This window comes from Cnephaeus nilssonii, assembly GCF_951640355.1.
Source record: "Cnephaeus nilssonii genome assembly, chromosome: 15".
In the NCBI taxonomy this organism is placed as follows: Eukaryota; Metazoa; Chordata; class Mammalia; order Chiroptera; family Vespertilionidae; genus Cnephaeus; species Cnephaeus nilssonii.
Genome location: NC_137086.1, coordinates 36,867,260 through 36,885,046, shown reverse-complemented (window position 1 = coordinate 36,885,046; position 17,787 = coordinate 36,867,260). Strand labels below are relative to the sequence as shown.

Below are 17,787 nucleotides of genomic sequence, written 5' to 3'. Positions count from 1 at the left end.
AGTCAAGGCACACCACCTTTGCAAGCTATTCTAAAGCACAACTACAAGAAGCAGCTGGAGTTTAACTAATATTCCTAGTTTTTTAAAGAGAAGCGACTTTTGCCTAGCATATTATTGCAAAATACGGGTTCTCTGGTAATTAAATTTTGTTATTGCTGTTACAAAACAAGCAAATTTCTAACAGTTACTTCTGCCTTGCTATTTTTGACTCAGACATTTATTCAATAAACACATACGAAGCATCTCTCACCACATATAAAGGTATAACAAGACTTTGAAAGTCTAATGATAAGTGACATTTCTGAGCTTAGTGCTAAAGGCAGGCATGTTTCCCGTTTCCATCAGGCAGGCCATTTAACTCTTACTTTTTTATACAAAACTCAAAGAAGAGTTAATAAAGTGTTGTAAAAGTTATTAGGGCATTTTTATTCCCTGGGTCAAATGAGGGTCATTACTGACAATTTTTTAAAGTACATCTACATTTATTAAGAGTCACATTAAGTGATTGTGAACTTTACTAGCTGTGTGCTCAAGATGGCTGAAGCTTTCATACTTTGGGGTCTACAAAAAAAAAGGTTTACTTGCATACCAGAAGGCGAATTCCATGCTATAAACTGGTGACAAAGGTTTAAGACAGCACCAATTTCAAAGTGTACAAAGTACACACATATACACGCAGTGTTACTGCTTAAATCAATTGAGTAATTCTCTAACCCCTTTTTCATACACACGTAGAATTCAGAGGGCAATTTTCAAATTTCAAAGAAACCTTCATAATCTTTGCAGACTTTAAAGACGGTAAAAAAATAAACACAGCAATGCAGCAAAGTCATTTCTCCTGCTGAAATGACCTCCAGCTTCTATGAGCTCCTCCAGGTTTCGCAATAAATGAATCTGAGACTCAAACCAAGTACACAAACGCAATCGGAGCTGAGTCCAACTTCCCCCAACAGTCCTGGCAAAACCCACCTGCCTTTCCTCAGCCCTCCAAGTTCCCCATTTTGTCCGCGCGCGCGCGCGCACACACACACACACACACACACACACACACACACACACACAGTTACCTTAACTTCGACCAAGAAAAGAAAACAGATGAAGCCAGCAGCCCAAATCCTATTTTATCATCATCTACAGCCACTATCTCGAGGAATCAGAGTGCCACGAACCTGATTTCAGGCAGTCAGGACTAAACCCAGCAGAGCAGAGGGGCATAAATGAGACGTATCGGAAACGCCAGCCCAAGCTCGAACGTCAAAATTAACGAAAAGGTTTTCGCAAACAGTATCTCAATCGAAGGAGCATTTCCACTCCCAGACTGCCCACCAACCCTCACGAGTGCCAGTCCCCACAGCCAGCTGAAGCAACCCGGGAGGCAGCGTGTCTTACCTTGCACATATCTCGACATGGCAGGGATTTCTGAAAATACTCTGGCTTATGTACTGGAATATATGTTAATTTCTAGAGGAGTCCCTCTACCAGGGTAGTGATTTCCTCCCCTGCTCTAATAACCGACGTGTTCTTTCTCTTCTTCCTATGTTTAGCCACTTAAGGGAATATTTATTCAAAGCGATTAAAACTGTCTCAAAAAAAAAAGAAAAGAAAAGAAAAGAAAGAAAAAGGAAAATCTCCTCCACTTCCAAAGGCAGAAACTTGGTGCGACCGAGTCGGCTGGTAACTCTGCGCTCCTGACACCAACGAGGGCCAACCGGAGACTCCCAGGAAAGGTAACATCACACGAACTTAAATTTCATCAATGAAAGAGGCGGATCCACCGCGGCTCTCTCACCGCCCCCGGGTCCCCACGCCCTCCGGGGCCGGGCGACGACCGGCGCTGGCTGGCCGCACCCCCCGCCCCCCCTCCCTCCCCTCCAGGCCGTCCAGCCTGCAGCCAGCTCTCCGCCAACCCGGGCAACAGCGGCCCCCGCCCTGGCGGGGTTCGGGGGCGCGGCAGAGGCGAGGGAGGCGGGCGGCGGTGGAAGCCACCATTTTTACCAGCCCCCCAAACACTATCCCGGGACGAGGAGGGGCTAAGAATTCCCCAGCTCCCCGCCTTCCCGGGGCGAGCGGCGAAAACCCTGCCGCTGCACTTTCCCGGGAGGAGGGGCCGGAGGCGGCATCGCCCCTCCCCCGCGCACACGAAGGGGCCGCCCGCGAGGGGAGAGCCCGCGCGCCGCCCCGAGTCCGACGGACGGGAGTCGGCAAGGCCCCGAGCCTCCTCGCACACATCCAGTCCCTCCAGCCCAGCGCTCTTCCAAACCCCCAAATTCGGCCTCGGGGGGGCCACACAGCTGGTCGAGGCGAGAGAATCTCCCCATCTCGGAGAGGGAAACACACCCTCCTTTGGGGTGGTGGGAAGTCCGTCCCCGCCCCTCCCACACCGCCACCGAGACCCACCTTCCTCCTCTTCCTTCAGCAGCGGGGAAGTTGGGGGGTCGTTTCTGGCGCCCCGGGAAGAAGGCTCGCAGGCTGAGAGGATGTCACCTCCGAGGCACCCTCCTCCTCCTCTCTCTCCCCTCACACGCGCACACCTTGAATGCCTCGCCAGCGGTGGCAGCCCAACGGCTGGTGCCCTCCGCCCACCCAGCTGCCGGCTCCGGATACCGGAAAGCCCCCACGTTCGCCTAAATGATTCCCCTCCCCCTCCATCTGGAGCAGCCCCCTCAATGCGGAAACGTTCCTGCCGCACGGACGGACAGCAGCAGCCGCCAGTCAGGAACAGAGGCGGTGCAGGGCCTGGCCAATGAGATGTGCGGAGGTGGCAGGGGGGCGGGGCGTCTGCGGCTCTAGGAAGCCCCGCCCGTGTGGGCGCGGAGCCAGAGGAGGGAATTCCGCGCGTGGGTTCCGCGCTTGAGGCGGCGCGGCAGGGATGTTTCCCCAGTAAAACACCCAGCTTTCTACAGATAACTTCAGCAAGGGAGTGGTTAGTTTGCAGTCCGTAAATATGTCGCCGCTTACCAGAGGTTGACGTTACACACCTATCCGGCGAATAGAGGCTGAGCACTCCACAGCAACTGCCCCTAAGAGCCCAGGCCCTTCTCACAAACTCGACTCACAATACGTGGTCTGGGAAGGGTGAAGATGCCTTAAGGAGTAAGCAGAGGGATGTATGGGGCCCACTAACAGGAGGAGGGATTTAAAACGTGGAAGAAAGGGCCACATGAAGGCTCTCTCGCCAGAACCCCCACGTCCGGTTCCTATTCCTGTAGAGATTTCTGCTGTGATAGGCGCTTGCTTTTCTGACCAAAGTGGAAATGGCTTGAGTCACCCTTCAGGAGATGCTTACCTTGCAATATGTTCTCCAAGTCCTCAAAGAGAGAGGATGTTAAAAGACAGAACGTTGGCAGTGGCCGGGGTCTGCAAGAGGGCCGCCCGGCACTCGCCATCCCACCTTACGTGTAAGACTCCGTGCACCAGTCAATGGGTGTATCTTAGATTTTGTGCTTCATGACTCAGTCGACCCTCATCGGGACAGGTGAATTGTCAGCACTCTCTTAGGTGCCTTCAGCAAACCAGGTGATTCTTAGAAGAGTTTGGACAACACTAATCAACAAAGGTAAAGTGAGAATTTCTAAATGACAATTCTCTAAACAAACTTTAGTATTTTGAGTGCCACCATATTTATATAGAAATATTAGACAACACAGAAAAGGCCAGTGACTCATTTGTCATACTAGAGAATGACAACTCTTGTTACTGTATTTCTTATGTGAAATCCAAAAACATTACACCCAAAGACCTGTCGGCTATAAAATAATTTCCCCAAATAAAACCAAAGAAGTATCTACAATCCAGATGCCTACATTTTAAGAATGGCATTGGAGACTGAAGATCTTAACCAGAGTCTCCACATCTTTTGTGTACAGTAGAGAAATTGCTTCAGCTCTAAGTAAGGAGTATTTAACAATCAGCTTAACACCAAAATAAAATACCACTAAAAATGTGGGCCCCATAGGGTTGCTTAGCTTGCACTAGATGAAGTTAAAGGACAATGAAGAATCTTTAATTATACAAGGTTTATTGTAAAAAGGAAGATCAGTTATTTTCTATCTTTGCAGAAGATGAAGGGAGAGGAAGTGAGTTTTAATTGAGAAAGAGCATTTGGTAATACTTAAGAATGACATCTTGATTTATGAGTAATTATATATTGAGATTTGGTACCAAAGGATGTTGTACATGTGCTGCATCAAGAAATTTCCAAAAAAATAAGTACTTGTCTTGAATGATTAAGTCTATAACCACCCAGATGCTGCCTGTTAAGAGAATACTACAAGCTATATTCCTAAATATTATTTTTAAATAGTGCCCTGTAAATGGAATTTCCTCATACAGTGGCTTACTTTTAATCTTGAACCCCAAAAGATTTTGTAAAAGAGCCTCCCACTCCCTCAGAGCCACTGGAAACAACCTCACGTGGCAGATCATGTGGGGTTAAGGAAGAAAGACCATGGCCATGGCCCAATTTCAAATCGGTTCAGAAGGCAGTTGCCTACTTCTCTATATATCTATACATTTAATACCTGAAAAATTGCGCGCTGTGTGTGTGTGTGTGTGTGTGTGTGTGTGTGTGTAATCCTTTTTTTTTTCATAATACACTACTATGGAGTTACCTGTCAAGGTGTATGATGCTGATATCTATATCATTAGAAATCTGTAAAATGCATAGATAGATTTGCAGATAAATTTGGGAGAAACTTGGGGGTATCTAAAGGAGGATGAAGATGGGGGGCTGGGAAGGAGTGTGTGTGCAGGGATGAATTATAATGGATTGTAAACTAAAAAGAAGCCTGACAGCCAATTTTTCACTGGTACCATATGCTACCATCTAAGGATGATATAAATTCTGCCTATAACTTTCTCTTTCCTTCTTTCTACTTCCCCTTGGAAACTTGAGAAAATTCAATTTCATTTAACTAGTCCCATGTCCTGGCATGTATAACAACCTTGCCATATCATTTTCTATTTTGTTATATAGGTACTTCCTATCGACAACAAGGAGACAATGACTATTGCCCTATTTCTAACCATCATTTTTTTGTGCCCTTTAGATTTAGTGTTTGGCAGAGTGTCTGGTACATAGCAAACACTTAGTAAGTATATACTGAACGACCAATTTATTGCCATTAAATCTTTTTAACTCCAGTGTTGTATCCTTTACTCTTTGAGAGCTGTAAACAAGATTTTTAAAATTTATATTTAGAGGTATTTGTTTCAGTTATTTCCACCTGGAATATCAACTTGGGCCAAAGTATAAAAATGGTAGCAGCAAATGCAACATTCTGATGACCTGACAGTAAGCTTTGCTAACTACCCACCATAGTCATTATCCAATAATGGGGTGGTTTAGAAATTGCTAAAGCATGAAATAAGTATACAGATCAGTAATGTGTATGGGTTTGGGTTTTTTGTCTATCCTACCCCAATTCCCTACACACAAGAAAATAGAGCAATGCAGTTTTGGAAAACATGTTATACACATAAATTTTCAGTCATACCTGAAGTGTTTCGCCAAGAGGCCAGGTAACAGTTATACACCAGACTGGTGCCCACACTCAATACATAGCATTGGCTCCCACCTGTATCCATCATAAATCCTAGGCCACTCACGTGAAAGAGGGAAGAGGGGGCTACTATTGGTCAGAAATTGCCAGTTACTGATTAGGTCTAACAAAAGGGCATTTCACTTGAATCAAAAGATAACCAAACAGGGTTAACTGGAAAGAGATATCAAATAATATCTGTGAGATGGACTACTAATGAATGAGTAGTCTAAAAATGAATGGCGTTTCCAAATACTTGAGGAAGAGAAAGACTTCATTCTTTCCTGTTGCCAGCACCGTGTTGTTAATGAATCAGGAAGTTTGCTGAAACAAGTTATGAATTTAAATTATGACATATCCTTCCATTTGTTCATAGTATGAAATTAAATTCCATTGGAAGGTTATATAACTTGTATATCACAACAGTAGCAATTATTTCAAATAACTAAGCTGTTTTAAAAACAGGGTTGTCTCACATTACAGATAATTATCTAAAGAGTTGAAAACCCAATCTTCTAAGTAGTTTTAAAAATCATCGGGCTCTCAAGAATGCAGTTTAACCACAACATGCATTATCTTGTTCACATCAAGAATTCTACTCTACATTCTCCTCTGAAAGTTGCTTAGAAGACATGTCCTTACTATGTTGTCTCCTGTTCCTCATGTTCTGTATGTTGCCCAGAGGAGAGTGTTGAGGAGGATTGGTGATGCCCATGAAATTGTATCTCACTCATGTGCCAAACTGCATCTCCAGACCCCCCTTAATTGTAGAGACAGAAGAGTTATTTCCTTTAGTAAGTAGGCACAGGAATAACCATTTAAAAAATCCTGTATTCACTTGGGGTTTTTAACAAACAAAGATCATTATGTAATTATAATTTGGAAATACAAAAAAAAACACACTAAGAAATAAACACATCTCTTACTAAACTACTAAGATAGAATAGACATTATACTTTTCTGTAGTGATGTATGTATAGATAATGAGGTTACTTATTCTTAGTGACTTTGAAACCCTCATAGAAAAGAGCTGTAAAATAGGAAAGCATTCAGTTTAACTCTATTTTTTCCTCTTTCAACCATATTAAAGATGCCCTATTGTGCATTCCATCAAATGTCTTTTGATGGTTTTCCAAACATCTCTGCCTCTGGTCAGCTTACTAAATTTCCTGCCAGTGCCACCACTGGGAAGGGAAGGATAAAGAACTTCTGTTTCTTAGTCTCAGAGAATTTATTTTAAACATTTCACACTCACCATTCTAACTAAATATTAAAGAGAAGATTCTCAGGATTATTCTTTGAATGAGGCCTAAATAATTACGTAATTATATATCGTTAAATGTGTAATATAAATTAGGGAATAAAAAAGTAACACTATTCTTCCCTTTCTAGAATGAAAAGGAGAATGACATATTTAGAGAAAACACCACAGGAAAAACTGTGGTATAATAATGTTAAGTTCTGGTACCATTTTTAACTGACTTTTTAAAAATGTTTAATAGGGCATTTCACTTGAGTCTAAACATAACCAAACAGTGTTAACTGGAAAAAGATATCAAATAATATCTGTGGGACGGACTGCTAATGAATGAGTAGCATTTAAAATAAAAACCACGGTAGTTCTTTTAAAAAATATTCTTTGATAGTCCTTTAAAAAAATAATAAGGTAGTCTAAAAAGAAAAGTAGTTCTTTAAAAAAAATCTCACTAGTACCAAAATGCTGATAATAAATAACTGTACTCTTTTGCCTTACCTCTCTTCATCCAGCCCTGCACCATTTTTCTTCTGAAAATTACCTCAGTTGTATATACCAGGTAGTTATTTATAAATGCTTATATTGCTATTTCTTTGGTTTCTGGATTTTAGGCATTATATGTTTCAACTTCTTATTATAATAGATAAGGACTCTGCTCACTTATTTCCCAAACTTTTCCTCATCGTGACACAGAGAGAAATGATAATATTTGTATGGCAATTAGGGTAACCTGGAGGGAATTTGTGGATATCTGTATTGGACATGCTGAAAAATCAATTGCTTAAGAAATACATGAAATTACAAAAATAAAAGTGAATGCAAAATAATAGGGGAAATATTAAATATAATTTGTATAAAACTTTTAGGGTAAAATCTTTTCAAATTTTTTAATGACAAATTTGAACTTCCTACATGAACATAAACTTTTTGAGTCGGGTTTTATGTTTAAAATAGCTACACATAGTTTCTAATCAAGACTTTCAAATGATAATCTCTTCAAATTCTTGATAATCACTGTGGTTGACTGAAAAATGGCCCTCAAAGATATCCAGTTCTTAAACCCTGAAACCTGTGAATGTTACCTCAGATGATAACAGGGATTTCAAAACTGTGATTAAATTAAGGATTTTAAGATGGAGAAATTATCCTGGATAGATCCTAAATGTAATCACAAGTGCCCTTATACTATATAATAAAAGGCTAATGTGCAAATTGTCCCCTCAGGAGTTTGACCGACCGGGAGTTTGACTGCTTGCTATGATGTGCGCTGACCCCCAGGGGCAGCGTGGAATGAAGAAAGGCCCTGGGTGGCAGCTGGGGAAAGGAAGGCCCCGGCTGGCAGCCAGAAGGCCCCAATTGGCCCTGATCACCGGCCAGGCCTAGGGACCCTACCGATGCATGAATTTTGTGCACTGGACCTCTAGTAAAATATAAACAGAGAAATTTGAAGACAAGGAAGAAAAGGGCAATGTGATGATGGAAGCAAGAAGAGAAAAGGCAATGTGATTTGAGGCCATGAACTAAGGAATGAAGAAAACGTTCAGAAACTGGAATAGGCAAGGACATGATTTTCCCCTAGAGCCTCCAGAGATGGTGTGGCCCTGGTAGCACCTTGATTTCAGTCCATGGAAACTCATTTCAGACTTTGGGCTTTCATAACTGTAAAAGAATAAATATATGTTGTTATAAAGCACCCAGTTTGTGGTAATTTGTTTCATCAGCCAAAGGAAACAAATACAGTCATCATTCATGAAAAACTTTGCACAACTGGTGATAAAATTTTTTTTAACCATTTCTTTTGCAATCATTCAAAAATATATAATGGGTGAAATTATAATCAGAGAATCTAACAGCTCTTTTTTATTGACAACCACAGGATGAAATCTGATTTGATAATTGGCACAGAGTCTAACTGATAATTATTTCCTGTGTTGTCTTGCCATAACATTAATCTCAGGTTGTTATTACTTGATTATTATTACCTATTAAATATCTATTTTCCCCTCCATAGACTGTACTTCTAGGTGAGTAAGCTGATGCTACCGTCCCTAACATTTAAATTCAATTGAACTTTTTTCTATCAAGTACTTTAAAATAATGATGAAACTTTAATTCATAAAACACACATGCATTATTGGATTAGTTAGATCAAAACTATTTTGGATCCCATTAAAAGGCCACATCAGCTGCAAACAATCAGAAGTATCTGATGCCTGTGAAGTCAGAGTTTGAAAGCCATCAGAGTTGCACCATCCGGGAGCTCCATGCTGGATGCAATGTGCTAAGCACAGCCAAGGAGTTATTCTACCATCTGGACATCTACTTTAGCAGCCAGCTACCAAGCATTGCATGCTGTTACTCACCTTGGGAAAGAAGCTATGGAACTACTGGATGTTTTTCATCATCCACTCCACCTGTAGATTTGCTGTACCTCTTGGGCCACCCTCTGATAAAGGCTGCTAGCAGCTTGAGGCAACCAACTCAGGGTATCCCAATATCAAGCTTCACAGCTATAAGCCATCTGAAGCATAGAATTAGAAATTTCTGGTCTATATTACCCCTCCCATCAATGCTGATCAGACACCAAAAAGAGAGAGAGAGAGGAGAGAGAGAGAGAGAGAGAGAGAGAGAGAGAGAGAGAGAGAGAGAATTTGAAGCAGTACTGGAAGGAAGGAAGGAAGGAAGGAAGGAAGGAAGGAAAGAAGGAAGGAAGGAAGGAAGGAAGGCCGGCCATTTTCAATTATCAGTGACTTTGAACCAAATTTTTAAAAATATATATTTTATTGATTTTTTACAAAGAGGAAAGGAGAGGGATAGAGAGAAACATTGATGAGAAAGAAACATCGATCAGCTGCCTTCTGTATACCCCCTACTGGGGATGTACCTGCAACCAAGGTACATGCCCTTAACCAGAATCAAACCTGGGATCCTTCAGTCCGCAGGCCGATGCTCTATCCACTGAGCCAAACCGGTTAGGGCAGTGGTCGGCAAACTGCAGCTCGCGAGCCATATGCAGCTCTTTGGCCCCTTGAGTGTGGCTCTTCCACAAAATACCAAGTACCCTAATTAAGTTAATAACAATGTGCCTACCTATATAATTTAAGTTTAAAAAATTTGGCTCTCAAAAGAAATTTCAATCATACTGTTGATATTTGGCTCTGTTGACTAATGAGTTTGCCGACCACTGGGTTAGGGCATTAACCAAATTTTTAAAGAGAAAAATGTTAGAGATCGGCAAGCCTATTGACATTCTGGCTTTGCATGGATCAGTACGATAACAAATTGAAAACTGAGATTAATTGAATAATAGAAATACGCTTATTGAAGACTACTGTCTGGATTTGGAGCATTACAGACAGAATAAGAGACTTTAGGCCATTTGATATGTGAGCCTTTCTAACACACACCAACATGCAATGAAGCCCATATGAAGCTAAAAATTGAGTAACAGGGAAATGAAAGAAAAAAGGGATTCATATAGATCAAAACTTCCCTTAAGCCTTGTTAGCTTGAGACTTTTACTAGTTTCCTAGTGAAAAGGAATAAAACAATTCTAAAGTCACATTGATAATTATTTGAAATTTTTGTGTGCATGTACATATAGATAGATAGATAGATAGGTAGGTAGGTAGGTAGATAGATATACATTACATATTTCCACATATTTATTTATACTTTATATCCTTTCTTATTCCAAAAAGAATTTGAGGCCAAAACATGTATATTCTTGATTAAGCTCATTGCTTAGTAAACAGGATATAGCATATTTCATTCTACAGTAGAAATTCCGTTTAGTCATTCTCATCTAATTCTTTTGTTGGCTTTAGATAGTCATGTTAAAGAGCCCCTTCAGTTATTTTTTTAAATGGCTTTTTCTGAACCCAGTGAACCCAAATGATAACAGTCTAGATTCTAGGTAGAGAGATTTAAAAAGTAAGGAGAATTCCTTGTTGTATAGATCGGTGTGCTAAATTAGGCATGTTATATATTACATGATCAATCTCTAAATCTTTAAATACTGAGAATTCTTCAGAATAATCCTTACAAAATATGTACCTTCACATAAGTTTTTTTTAATTATGGTGTTTTTTATGTTTCAGGCACTCATAATAATATTGGTTTCTAGGGTGGCAGAAGAGTATGTTGGAAAAAAACAGTTGGAAAATAGCCTGTTTTTTGTTTTGTTTTTTTACTTCTGCCAATTAGAACCTGAAAATGTTGGATAAATTACTTGGTTAACTCTATGAGCCTTACTTACTAGTAGGTTCCTCACTTAAAGATAAGAATAACAACTAATTACCTGCCTTGCCTCTTTCAGGATTATCATAAATATCATCTCACTCAATGTTAGCACAGAGTCTGACTGATAATTATTTCCTGTGTTGACTTCCCATAACATTAATCTCATGTTATTATTACTTGGTTGTTATTCCCTATTAAATATATATTTTTTCCTTCCATAGACTGTAAGTTTTTTGAGGGAAAGGATCATATATAACTTGTACCCCAGAGTATATTAATGTGCTTGGCACATAATCAACACACAAAAGAAATTTGTTGAATGAATTATCAAATGAGATATTTGTGATGAACTTTAAAAGCTGTAGAGTGCTATGTAGGTATATATTAGAGTGCTCCCATTATTTCTTTAGGAAACATGTTTTAGATGGCAAATATACAATATATAAATTTACTTTTAAGAACACTAAATAAAGGAGGCATTTTAAAATGAGTTCTGTGTGATAAAGTGTTTGCAAAGATGGCTCTAATTCTTCCTATCCTGTGCCGTGCCCCTATGACCTTGTCACTTCTCCCATTAAGAGGTAGATTCTTTCCCTGATTGGCCCGATGACTTTCTTCAACCAATAGAATGAGGCAGAAGTATGTTGTGTGATGTTCAAGCCTCAGGAAGGTTTTCAGCTTTCAGTCTCCCTCAGATATAAAGAGCACAAAAGAGACCAGACAAAAAAATTGCAGTGGAAAAGGAGTGAAAAGAAAGGATAGCTGAAGCTGAAACTGAGAACTTATCTGGAGCTAGACATGTGGAAAGTGGAAAACTTGCTCAAATATTGGCAGCTAGATAGTTGGAAATTGAACAGATTCCATCTGATGGCCATTGTGTATAGAGCCATTGAAGAACAACTGAAAGGACAGGAATGCCCTCTTACTGTAGCTGCCCTAAGAAGTCAAACTGCTGCCCTAACTGGTTTGGCTCAGTGGATAGAGCATCAACCTGTGGACTGAAGGGTCCCAGGTTTGATTCCGGTCAAGGGCATGTACCTTGGCTGCGGGCACATACCCAGTAGGGAGTGTGCAGGAGGCGATGTTTCTCTCTCATTGATGTTTCTAACTCTCCCTCTCCCTTCTTCTTTGTAAAAAATCAATAAAATATATTAAAAAAACAACAAGTCAAACTGTTAAATATATGCAAAGCCATGTGGAAGACTTCCTGCCACTTTTAACAAACGCTAATACAGGAAATATGTAGTCTCCAAAGAGTTTGGAAAGTACTGTGATTACATTATAAATGCAGCTGCATGGGGAGGTCAGCTTGAGCTAAGAACCCTGTCTCATATTTTACATACACCAATAGAGATCATACAGGCAGATTCTCCTTCTGTTGTAATTGGTGAAGAATATAAAAACAACAACATAATACTTGTATATATAAGACATGCATACAGTTTAGGAGAACATACAATTCTGTTACATGGTTGGTGAACAGAGCTATTGAAATTGCAGCTAGTTTACAAAATGTTGCACAATTATGTTTTAGTATAGTGTGCTGATTTGAGTATTCATACTAAGTGCTGGATTGTTCTAAATGTTACTGAAAAACACAACTACCTTAAATCAGTTTTATGGCAAAGCTGCTAACAGGCTTTTAAAAATGTGTCAGAGATAAACTTTAACCAGTATTCCCTTAATGGTATTTTTAAAATACTTATAAGTCCACTGGGGAGAACATCATTTATAGGCCAAGATGCAACGCTATTTGCTTATATTTTTATTAATATAGGATCCTGAATATTCTATTGAAATAAATCATAAATGTTTTACTAAAAGCTTTCAGTAAATGTAATTATTCTTGAAGAAATGAAATGACTCAGTCTCTTTGTCTGAGTGGGGATGGTGACAGCAAATTTAATTAATGCTTATAAATAAATTTGATTGCAGTAACCTTGGTATTAGTGAGATTAATGCTGTGAAGCTTTTATATAACCACATCAAAGTGTAGCTAAGAAGCTTGCTTTAATGGTTAAGAATTTTAAAATATTTTTTCAGATGGGAATCAGTTGTTTTAAGAAATGAGACCAATTCAAAGGTAAATAGGTGTTCCCTATCAGATTTAAACCCCTAACGAATTAGAAAGTAGCCTTTTATTTGTGTAATTTAAAAAGACACAACAGATTAATATGTCTAAGTCATTTGCTAGTACTTGCTGTTTCTTTCTTCTTTTTTTTCTTAATCCTCAACCAAGGCTACTTTTCTCCATTGATTAAAAAAAAAAAAATGGAAGGGAGGGGAGAGAGAGAGAGAGAGAGAGAGAGACGGGGGAGAGGGAGAGAGAGAAACATTAATGTGAAAGAGACACATTGATTGGTTGCCTCCCACACACTCCACGACCAGGGGCAGGGATGGGACCTGCATCCCAAGTACGTGCCCGTGCCCTTGATCGAGAATCGAACCATTGACCCTTCTGTGAGCGGGCCAAAGCTCCAACCGAGCCATGCCAGCCAGGGTTACTTGATGTTTCTTAAACTTCAGAATTGGATTAGTAGCATGATTTCTTGATTATTTTCATAAATATAGATTTTTATATTCTTCGTTGTGTTTTCTTCACCACTCAGCTGCTTTGCTTTCCTTGCAGTTTTTCCCACTAAGAAACAGTTTGTGACCTCTTATTCCTTAATTTGTACAAGTTGAAGGAGTAGCATGTAACATGGTCTAAGGCCAAGTTTACTTCAGATTCTTCCTCTTTTCCAATTTGTCTCACAAGATCTTCTTTTTGCTTCATTTTTTTAGGATTAAAAGAAAGCCTTTTTACTTGCTATTTTGCCTCAACAGAGAATTTGCTAAACTGATACCTCTCAACTTTCAACTGGCTTTTAATGGAGCATGATGCATGTGTTTTGTGGCTATGTGCTCATTTGTATAATTTTATGCAATAAACATGCTGACATGTCTTAATTTAAAAAAAAAAAAAGAAAAAAATTTCAGGAACGTAACTTTCAATGTAATCCACATTTACAAGAAGTTTAAGTGAGCACACAAACATGTTGTTGAGGGAATCACAGGAATTGTTCACAAATATTCCAGTTCTCTTCCTGGATGTTGGTAGGATTGCTCTTCCCTTCTCACTTTGGAGTTAGTTGTGACTATGGCCAGTGAAATGTGAACAGCTATAGCATCTATCATTTCTGAGCAGATCTTTTAAGAGCAAGTGCCATTGCACAGTTCTCCATGTTGCCTTCCCACTGTCACAGTGACTGAAGAAGCACACTATTGAGATGGAGTCTCCATCAGCCGAGATTCCTGAGTGATGTTGAAGTGAACCCCCTGCCAACGGCATTTGACATGGTGTAAAATCAGAAACTATGGATAAGCCAGAGAAACAAGTTAGCAGGAAAAAGAGAATGGGAAAGACTTGCAGAGAGAATCTGAGATGCCATGAGAGAAAGATAAGGGAGAGTAACTGATTCCCTAGAACAGTGGTCGGCAAACCGCGGCTCTCCAGCCACATGCGGCTCTTTGGCCCCTTGAGTGTGGCTCTTCCACAAAATACCACGTGTGGGTGTGCACGTGCAGTGCGATTGAAACTTCGTGGCCCATGCGCAGAAGTCGGTTTTCGGCCTGGGCGAGTCTATTTTGAAGAAGTGGCGTTGGAACACTCAAGGGGCCCAAGAGCCGCATGTGGTTCGCGAGCCGCGGTTTGCCGACCATTGCCCTAGAATTCTTTGGTTCTAGGTGCTTTCCAGGTTCCATGGGATCTAACAGTAAGCCCAACATTATCCAATGGAGCTTGAGTAGGACTACAGATACTTGAACAACAACTAAAAGCCTAAATACATGTATTTCCACTTACCAAGGTGTCTTCAAAATGCATATGCTGAATCAAAAGGTATGGGCCTTGCCAAATATTACCCACTAGCAAGGCAGAGAGTGCCCCTTTCATAGTACAGAACCCTTGACAAAATTGGGTATGCACATTTAAAAAAAGGGGGGGGGATTTTTTTTAATAAGCAAAAAAGGTTAAATCTATTAATCAACATTTTTTAATTAGTGAGGCTGACTTTTTTAAAAAATGTTTCTAAGTCATTTATCCTTTTTTTAATTTTAAAAATTTATTTCTCTTGCCAGTTCATTTGTTAGGACCTTAAAATTTTATGGGTGTATATGAACTTTTTGTATTATAATACTTATCACAACTACTTGCTCAATTTGGTTTCAACTTTCAGATTTTTATGTTGGTGGTTTATGTCATTTTTTTAAAAATATTTTATTGATTTTTTACAGAGAGGAAGGGAGAGAGATAGAGAGTAAGAAACATCGATGAGAGAGAAACATCATCGATCAGCTGCCTCCTGCACACCCCCTACTGGGGATGTGCCCACAACCAAGGTACATGCCCTTGACCGGAATCCAACCTGGGACCTTTCAGTCCGCAGGCTGACGCTCTATCAACTGAGCCAAACCGGTTTCGGCTATGTCATATTTTTTTTTAATTCTCACCCAAGGAGTGAGTGTATATATAAATATTTTTAGAGACAGTGGAAGGGATGGGAGAGAGGGTGAGAGAGAAACATTGATGTGAAAGAGACACATTGGTTGCCTCCCACACACATCACGACCAAGGGCAGGGATGGAACCTGCCTCCCAGGTACATGCCCTTGATCGAGAATCGAACCCTTGGCATTCTGGTACGTAGGCCGATGCTCTAACCACTGAGAACCCTGCCAACGTTTATGTCAACTTTTAATTGTTGTGTAGTAAAACATACACTTTCCTTTACTAAGATTAAAAGTTTTTACCCAACCAGAGATTGTTAAATATTAATTCACTTCTTATTTTTCCTTTACTCCCATTTTCTTATCTATTTGATTCTCATTCATATTGTACAAAGCATATCAATTCAAGCAAATTATAAATACAAAAGCAAATAAATGGGCAAGTGATTATTTTCTCTTCTAATAGTAACATTTTAAAACCTATTAATTCTTAATCTATTTAGATTTTATTTTGGTCTATAGTTTAAGATGAAGATTCAATTGATTCTTCTTTCCAAAAACGGCTAACCAGTTATCCTGGTATTTCATTGACTAATCCTTCTCTTTTCCACTAATTTGTTGTGGTTTTTCAGCTTCATTTTTGACCAGATATAATGCTCTTTATTTCAACTTATTCACTCTACATTTCTCATTTATTTGTTTGTTTGTTTCAGGATAGCTTTTGAAAGAGTTGGTTGAGTATAATAAAATTGGGTATCAAAATACCCCTTAGGTTTTGCTGGTGTGTTTAGGGGAAGAAGTGTCATGATGTCTTTGAAGTTGGCATAGGACAAACACTCCAGCCAACTGAGCCACAACCTCTAGGGCAGTGGTCGGCAAACTCATTAGTCAACAGAGCCAAATATCAACAGTATAACGATTGAAATTCTTTTGAGAGTCAAATTTTTTAAACTTAAACTTCTTCTAATGCCACTTCTTCAAAGTAGACTCGCCCAGGCCGTAGTATTTTGTGGAAAAGCCACATTCAAAGGGCCAAAGAGCCGCATGTGGCTCACGAGCCGCAGTTTGCCAACCACGCTCTAGGGTATCCCTCCCAATTTTTTAACCTCCACATGTGGGTGTGGGACCAGCCTGTTTTTCATCTCCACCCCTTCTACAAATCTCAATGTGGCTTCTATATATCCTTAGTTATAGGATATATAACTAAATGTCAGGTCCAGCCTATCGATTGAACCGGGCTGAGGTAGGGAGGTGGGATTTGAGATGAGAAAGAAAGACAGGACAGCGGGATTCGGGAGGTCCACAGCTCTCGAGAAGCTCTGGCAACTTTTATTAGCAATACAGTGTTTTTTATGCATAAGACACTAAGCAGGGAATCACTCAGAAGGAAAACATTCTTTGTTTCTCTAAAATCACTACTGGAGGGATAAGTTGAAGGACAGGTTTCTTGTTACAATAAATCTCACTAGTTGAATACATATTTCTTGGTAAGCCATGAAAGTAGCTCTTATCCTACTGATAGCAGTCATATAAACAAACCCTGGGAAAGCTCTGTAGGCAGGGGCTGCTCTCGTTACACTGATTAGTTGCCATCCAAACAGGCCTGGGAAATCTGTGTGGGTAGGGTGCCAGCCTTGCTAGCCCCTACAGGTGCAAGGACCGTGTCAGCTTACAGCCCGTTCCCTACAGATCCCCCTTCTCTGTCTTTTAAGCGAAGTTCATGTAGTCCTATTTGCAGGGACCGGATGCTGGATCCAATGGTTTGGAAGCAGACTGGAATTAAACAGAGAATAACGAGAGCAAGGATAACAATAATTGACAGAGACCAGATAAATGATTGTAATCTATGAAAAGACATAAGGCTTAGAATTTTATTAAAAATATTCTGTGCCACTTCGCTAGGAGGCAACAGAGCAGAACCTGCATCATTAATAGCTTGAATCTCTCTATGTAATCTACTGATATCTGTTTTTTAGGTTACTAATAATAAAAGTAAAATTTAAATATCAATAACAAAGCTCTAATATTAAAACAATGCCAATGCAGAATTAAATTATATACATGTTATTATTTTTAAAACTTGAATGTTAAGAGCAAAACTATGGCTATTAAATAATAATAAAACAATAAGAGAGAAATCAAAACTATGGACATATTAATATTTTTAGCTATTAAATGAAAGAATGTCTTTTTTGCTGCTGGTGTTCCTGGTGTATATTTACTTAGAGTTTTTTGTTTGCTTGCGTAAAATTTTACAGAAGAC

General features: G+C 39.8%; 1 protein-coding gene and 1 pseudogene across 2 annotated transcripts in view; one reads left to right on the top strand and one right to left on the bottom strand.

Annotated features, from left to right (window-relative positions):
- Window positions 1-1,776, bottom strand: part of UGP2 (UDP-glucose pyrophosphorylase 2) — a 46,176-nt gene extending 44,400 nt beyond the window's left edge. The window contains exon 1 of the mRNA XM_079792311.1: window positions 1,390-1,776. Coding sequence (XP_079648437.1) covers window positions 1,390-1,408 — 19 coding nt within the window. The 5' untranslated portion in view covers window positions 1,409-1,776. The remainder of the gene's footprint in view (window positions 1-1,389) is intronic.
- A 1,384-nt stretch (window positions 1,777-3,160) lies between these two features.
- On the top strand, window positions 3,161-12,584 carry LOC307111638 (deubiquitinase OTUD6B-like; annotated as a pseudogene). The gene is made up of 4 exons: window positions 3,161-3,398; window positions 8,807-8,819; window positions 11,741-12,011; window positions 12,229-12,584. The product of its transcript is annotated as a deubiquitinase OTUD6B-like (transcript).
- The last annotated feature ends 5,203 nt before the right edge of the window (window positions 12,585-17,787 follow it).